The sequence below is a fragment of the Nycticebus coucang genome, chromosome 6, assembly GCF_027406575.1.
Source record: "Nycticebus coucang isolate mNycCou1 chromosome 6, mNycCou1.pri, whole genome shotgun sequence".
Classification (NCBI taxonomy): Eukaryota; Metazoa; Chordata; class Mammalia; order Primates; family Lorisidae; genus Nycticebus; species Nycticebus coucang.
The window spans coordinates 42,385,636-42,392,540 of NC_069785.1; the positions used below are offsets into that span (position 1 = coordinate 42,385,636).

The 6,905-nt window shown below is 53.6% G+C and overlaps 1 protein-coding gene across 1 annotated transcript; it reads left to right on the forward strand.

Moving 5' to 3' along the window:
* Nucleotides 1-491: 491 nt before the first annotated feature.
* Nucleotides 492-2,653, forward strand: CHST14 (carbohydrate sulfotransferase 14). Its single transcript, XM_053595884.1, has one exon. It carries the CDS (start codon nucleotides 697-699, stop codon nucleotides 1,825-1,827), a length of 1,131 nt encoding a protein of 376 aa, XP_053451859.1. The 5' UTR covers nucleotides 492-696; the 3' UTR covers nucleotides 1,828-2,653.
* The last annotated feature ends 4,252 nt before the right edge of the window (nucleotides 2,654-6,905 follow it).

Here is a 6,905-nt window from a genome sequence, read left to right on the forward strand (position 1 = left end):
GTGGTCAAGACCTGCGGTGCTGAAGGGTGTAAAGGCAGCAAGGGAGAGCACACTGAGAACTCTGCAAACAGAGAAAGACCGGCCCCTGCATGTCTGGAGTGGCAGAGAACACTGTGGTCTTACTGCCTCCAGACCCGCTGGCGGAGGAAGGACTCGGCCAGGCCGAGTTTGCGGCGGGTTAGGTGCGGGTCCTCTCCGTCCAGCTCCCTGACGATACACGATGGCTGCGCGAAAGGGGCCCGCAGCCTGGGTCTTTTCCGCCTTTGGGATCTCAGCAGCTTTTGTCCCCAGACCCGGAGGACAGGGGCGTCCCCGGTTTAGGCGCCCTCTCCCGGGTCGGGGTCCGCCGCGTGCGTCCTCCCCAGCCCGCTCTCCGCAGGGGCGCCCGCCCCTCTCCCCGCCCTTGGCGTGGGCCCGCCCCCGCGCCTGTGTCACGGCTGGGCCCAGGGTGGAGAGCTGCCGGGCGGGACATCCGGCCCTGGTACCTCGCCGCGCCCGCCCGCCGCCCGCTCCGGCGCTGCAGCCCGGGAGTCGGCCACCCCCGCACGCGCCAGGGCCTCCCTGTCAGCCCTCCCCTCCTCCACTCCTCCCCTCCCTCGGCAGGCCCAAATCCTCCTCCCGCCCCCAGCCCGAGCACGCCTCTCAGGCAGTCCTCAGATCGGCCGGGCCAGCGCAGGCCCCCGCCCCGGGAGCACCATGTTCCCCCACCCGTTGACCCCGCTGGCGGCCCCAAATGGCGCCGAGCCCCTGGGCCGGACGCTAAGGCGGGCCCCGCTAGGCAGGGCCCGGGCCGGGCTCGGGGGGCCGCCCCTGCTGCTGCCGTCCATGCTGATGTTTGCGGTGATCGTGGCCTCCAGCGGACTGCTGCTCATGATCGAGCGGGGCATCCTGGCTGAGATGAAGCCCCCTCCCCTGCACCCTCTCGGCCGCGAGGGCGCAGCCTGGCGCGGGACAGTCCCCAAGCTTGGGGAGCTGCCCCTGAATGCTGGGGACTCGGACTTGCAAGTGCGGCAGGATGTGCGGAACCGGACCTTGCGGGCGGTGTGCGGACAGCCCGGCATGCCCCGGGACCCCTGGGACTTGCCAGTGGGGCAGCGGCGCACCCTGCTGCGCCACATCCTTGTAAGTGACCGCTACCGCTTCCTCTATTGCTACGTCCCCAAGGTGGCCTGCTCTAACTGGAAGCGGGTGCTGAAGGTGTTGGCGGGTGTTCTGGACAGTGTGGACGTCCGCCTCAAAATGGACCACCGCAGTGACCTGGTGTTCCTGTCAGACCTGCGGCCTGAGGAGATTCGCTACCGTCTGCAGCACTACTTCAAGTTCCTGTTTGTTCGGGACCCCTTGGAACGCCTCCTCTCTGCCTACCGCAACAAGTTTGGCGAGATCCGAGAGTACCAGCAGCGCTATGGAGCTGAGATCGTGAGGCGGTACAGGGCTGGAGCTGGCCCCAGCCCGGCAGGGGATGATGTCACCTTCCCGGAGTTCCTGAGATACCTGGTAGACGAGGACCCTGAGCGCATGAATGAGCACTGGATGCCCGTGTACCACCTGTGCCAGCCTTGTGCCGTGCACTATGACTTTGTGGGCTCCTACGAGCGGCTGGAGGCTGATGCCAACCAGGTGCTGGAGTGGGTGCAAGCACCACCCCATGTCCGATTCCCTACTCGCCAGGCCTGGTACCGGCCAGCCAGCCCTGAAAGTCTGCACTATCACCTGTGCAGTGCCCCTCGGGCAGTCCTGCAGGACGTGCTGCCTAAGTATATCTTGGATTTCTCCCTCTTTGCTTACCCACTGCCTAATGTCACTAGGGAGGCCTGTCACCAGTGACCATGAGTGTAAGGCCAGCAGCTCTTGGGGACTGGTTTTAACAGCTCCTTGTGCTTCTGCCTACCATTCAGAGAAACCCTGACTCTGGGCTTCAGGGCTTCTCCAGAAGTGTAGATGGTAGGGTCTGCCCTTGTCCCTGGTGGATGGCCACAGTAGCTCAGAGGACAGGGCTAGACAGGAAGCCTGCTGCTCCCCATTGGGGAGATCTTGCGGGGGAGGGACTGCGTGATCCTTTTTGTTCTGGCAGGACCAGACAGGAGTTGTGGTGAAGCAACACTCCTGATCTAAAGACTGTCTCTGGGCCTCTGGCTGCCTGGGATTGATCAGTCCATTTGTTCTACCTTAATTTAACCTGTGGCTAAACCCAAAGGTGGCACCAGGCAAGAGCAACCATGACCACAGCCAAGGACTCTCTGGCTCTGATCCCCCATTTATCCATCCCATGTGCCTCAGGACTGAAGTGAGCAGTCGTGCCTTAAAACTGACTTTTGCCTTTCTGCTCCAGACTCAGAATTTCTTACACTTGCTAGGTCCTTTCCATTTTTTCCAAGGAAAAGAAAACTGAAGCAGGGCCTTTGCCTGGTAGCTCTAGGGCCCAGCCCTGAAGGCATCCAAAGACCCCTGCGCCCAGCCTTTCCCTAGGGTATTGAGAACCTCCTCTCTAATTCTCCCTTCCCTACCCCCAAAGATTGAGATTTTAACTGTGGCTAGTATGTCTGGCTGCCACTTTTCTGATGCATTTATTTAAATTTTATACTTTTTGATAGAACTCTTGTAAGGGCTTTGTTTTCCTAATAGCTGAATTTTTAATAAAGCTGTTTTGTATTTAAAGTGAGTATCTCTGTGATTCTCCCTCTGAGCTCCTGTGGATTCAGCAAATCTCGATGTCTATCTCCCCAGGTAGGAAAGGGAGCTTGCAGGTAGAGAAAGTAAGAGGAGGTGTCACCTGCATGTCCTGATTCAGTGGGCCATTGCCATGCCATGGAGCCTTTGGGGGCCTCTAATAAGTCATACCAGATCACAAACTGAGATTCTTGGGTGTCATTAATGGGCAAGCCCTATTAGGAATGGCCCCAGGTCCAGGGAATATGTACATGGATTATTTCCTGAAGAAGGCGGTGGGTAGGAAACATGGGTGCCTCTTCCTCTTAGGAATACTTCTTGAGTGATGAGGCTCTAGAGCATTTTCTTTCTCCCCTCCCCTCTCCTCTCCTCTGGTCTCACTCTGTTGCCTTGGGTAGAGTGCCATGGCATCATAGCTCACAGCAACCCCAAAATCTTGGGCACAGGCGATCCTCTTGCCTCAACCTCCTGACTACCTGGGACTATAGGCAAGAGCCACAGTGCCCAGCTAGTTTTTCTATTTTTAGTAGAGACAGGATCTCGCTCCTGCTCAGGCTGGTCTTGAACCCGTGAGCTCAATCCACCCTCCTCAGGTTCCCAATGTGCTAGGATTACAGGCTTGAGCCACTGCTGGCCTTCCCAGAGCATTTTCAAATGAAAAAGGGGATTAGTGTATGAGCAAGAAGAGGTTAATGCTGGCATTGAGCATTGGAAGGAAGGAAGGCAAGGCAGTTGAGTGAAGGGCAGGCGCATGCTGACTTAAGTCCAGAGGAAGTTGTGGAAGATTGAATTAAGCAAGAGGATAGTCCTCAGTGTGACCTGTTCTCCCATTGCTCTCCAGAAATCTCAGGCCCACCAAGGGATGGAGAACAGATGGGGGCTGGGTCTGCTGGAGTTGGGGGAAGGCTTGAGCTGGCCCTTACCTCTGTCATATGCCCCCAGTGGGGATTGCTAACTTGAAGGACCTGAATCTATGGTAAGAGGTGGGGCCCGAGGCAGCAGGGAGGGAGGTGGAGAGGGACCCCTTGCAGGTACCATCTACTAGCTTTGCTACTGATCAGACTTTGGAGAGGAAAACTAACCCCATTTCTCAAATTTGGGGAAGGAATTTCTATGGACATGTATGGCTCTCTGCCATGACTCATCAGGTCATGTTGTTTCCAGAAGGCCATACTTAGTCCCCTATCTGGGTCAGATGCTCTTCTTCAAGGTCCCCTTGGCTCTGGGGACTTTACCTAGACTGATCAAGTCCCAACTCTTCACCAGCTGTCTGACCACCTCTCTGAATGTCTGTTTTTTCTGCTTTATCATGGGAATAATGATGCCTATCTTACGTAGATTGCTGCAGGGAATTAATGAAGACAAAATGAGTAAAAGGACCCATCCCAGGCTTGTTGAATAGCTGATCGTTCAGAGGCCTGGGGCACAGGGGAGAAGCCAGGACACTGTATCCAGCCCAACACTAGAGACCCCAGCTGCCTCTGGGCAGAGCCCCTTTTACCCTGTGTTCACTTCCTCTATCAATGAGCCAGTCCTATGAGCTTCTGGCCCCTCAGGAGTCTCCTCCTGCATCCCACCTCCCTTTCCCGCTCCTTCATTGCCTGGGAACCATAGCAGTTCCCGACCTACAGCACCCCATCAGTCTCTCTCATGAGAGCCTGCAGCTTAGAATCCAGAGAACCCAGAGAATGCTGCGCCCAGCTGTTGTGTTCACCTCATCCCATTTAATCTTCATGACAGCCCAATGCCATAGGTGTTATCCTGTTTTACAGGCATGGAAACTGGCACAGAGTAACCACCATATCCAACCAAGTCTCTATGTCTCCCAGATAGGAGGGAGGCAGGAAGGAAAGGAGAGGGAGAGAGTTCAAAGAAGATGGGGGTAGTGAGGGAAGAGGAAGGTGAAAGTAGAAGAAAGGTAGATGGTGTCATTGCTAGGGACATTTGCAAACATTCTCCTTCCTCAATTCTTTCATTCCTTCATTTGCAGAGAATCTAATTCAGCCCAGCTGACTTTTACCAGTCCTTTCCCTGGAGGAGTGGGGGACAGGTGAAGTCCCTCAATGTGGTTAATTTATTGGCTGCTCTCTCTCCAGGCAAAAAAGGGGTATTTGGCCATAGAGCATCTTAACAGCCACAACTGGCCACCCAAGGTAGGGAGCAGGGTTTAAAGTCAGGGGAGAGGAGGAAGACTGGTAAGACAAACTGCTGCCTACTGGGTCATTTTTTTTTTTTTGAGACAGAGTCTCACTATGTCACACTCGGTAGAGTGCCATGATGTCACAGCTCACAGCAACCTCCAACTCTTAGGCTTAAACGATTCTCTTGCCTGAGCCTCCCAAGTAGCTGGAACTACAGGCGCCTGCCAAAATGCCCAGCTTTGTTGTTGTTGTTGTTGTTGTTGTTGTTGTTGTTGTTACAGTTGTCATTGTTTAGTTGGCCCAGGCCAGGCGCGAACCTGCCAGCCTGGGCTGGGCGCATGTGGCTGGTGCCGTAACCACTGTGCTATGGGCGCCAAGCCTACTGGGTCATTTTATTTCCTTCCAGTCACCCCTGAGGAACTAAATTTTTCACCTACCCCTCCTTGTAGGACTTCTTAAAAGAACTTGCCAAGGAAGTGGCAAAGAGTTGTGAGGTCCAGCTAGCCCTAGGTACTCAGGTCAGAGCTGGAGGGTGCTACAGGCTCCGGGTTGCCAGGGCCAGGGCAATGGCATTCGCAGGACTGGACACTGGGAATGGTGTCTTTGGAATTCCCCCTTCTCACTGAGTCTGCCCTGAAAACAACATGGAGACTTAGCCCCTAAAATGATAAGGAGCTGTTTTAAAAGTTTTTCCATCCTGGACAACCCAGGTCCCCTGGGCACAGGGGATGGGGGTGATGGTAATTCAACTTCTCTCCCACCTCTGTCCCCACCTCCCAGGAATATCTCACCACATAGGCCCCCAGCAGGACACAGCTGAGACACCTATCTAGGTGAACAGACAACCCTCACCTCTCCCAGGGGCCCATCACTAGAGGGGGCCAAGCTCTCAACCCTGTCCCATGATGGATCCAGTGCTTTTGTTTCTGAAGCAAAAGAAAGGCATTCTTTCTCTTCCTAAGGGGAAATACTAAGGGGGTGGCTGCTGCCTGTAATCTTAGCACTCTGGGAGGCCAAGGCAAGTGGACTGTTCGAGCTCAGCCTGAGCAAGAACAAAATCCATCTCTACTAAAAATAGAAAAACTAGCTGGGTGGTGTGGAAGGTGCCTGTAGTCCCAGCTAATTGGGAGGCTGAGGCAAGAGGATCTCTTGAACCCAAGAGTTTGAGGTTGCTATGAGCTATGATGATGCCACATCACTCTAGCCTGGGCAACAGAGTGAGACTGTCTCAGAAAAATAAAGAAATAAATAAAATAAAGGGAGATACTAATAACAATAGTGCCTGTGCCAGTACTTTACATGCATTAATTATCCTCTTCATTCTTATAGCAACCTAGCCAGATAAGTAAAATTATTCCCATTTTATAAAAAGATGAGGAAATTAAGCCTATATCCCATGCCCAAAGAGATGGTGCAGTTTCTATGAAAACTCAGCTCCCTCTCATGTTTTTTCTCCCAAAAGTGTACATGTATTTTAAGTTATCCAGCTCATTTGCTGATGTGCGTCATGTTCATTTTCTCTGATTTTTACACTCTTCTGTGGTCCTCCTTCCCAACACTGCACAAAATTACTCTGTCACAGGTCTCTCCAGCTAGTATAAAATCCCCCAGATTTGCCTACCCGAAGATGAACTTTCCAGTACTGTTGGACCCAGACCATGAAAATACTAGATTGTCAGTTCAGATCCTCCGAGAGGTAGATGCAAAGACAAAATTATACATGCAGGAGAATTATAGGAGAAAACACCTGTGATGGATAAAGGGGAAGGGGGCAGGAACAGGCAGAAAGAACCTACACCTCTGTAAGGAGAGCAGGTGGAGGAACTGGGTGGAAAGAGTCTCAGATTACAGCACAGCTCTAAGAAAGTCTGTCAGGCCAGCAGGAAGTCCCAGGCAAAGATTGCCTGTTAGAAAAGTCCTCCACTGGCAGAGATGGTTCAGCTTTAGTACCCCAGGGGTGCTTAGTTATTGGGTGGAAGCAGACAGGGGAAACAGGAACGGAACACTGAGCCAGACAGAAAAGTGGGGAGACCGGGACCTGTCAGCCAACTGCATTTCTTCCAGTAGGTTCTTTTGAAGAGAGATCTGAGAAGT

Coding starts and splice junctions, on each gene's coding strand:
- CHST14 (XM_053595884.1), top strand. CDS start 697: ATGTTCCCCCACCCGTTGACCCCGCTGGCGGCCCCAAATGGCGCCGAG.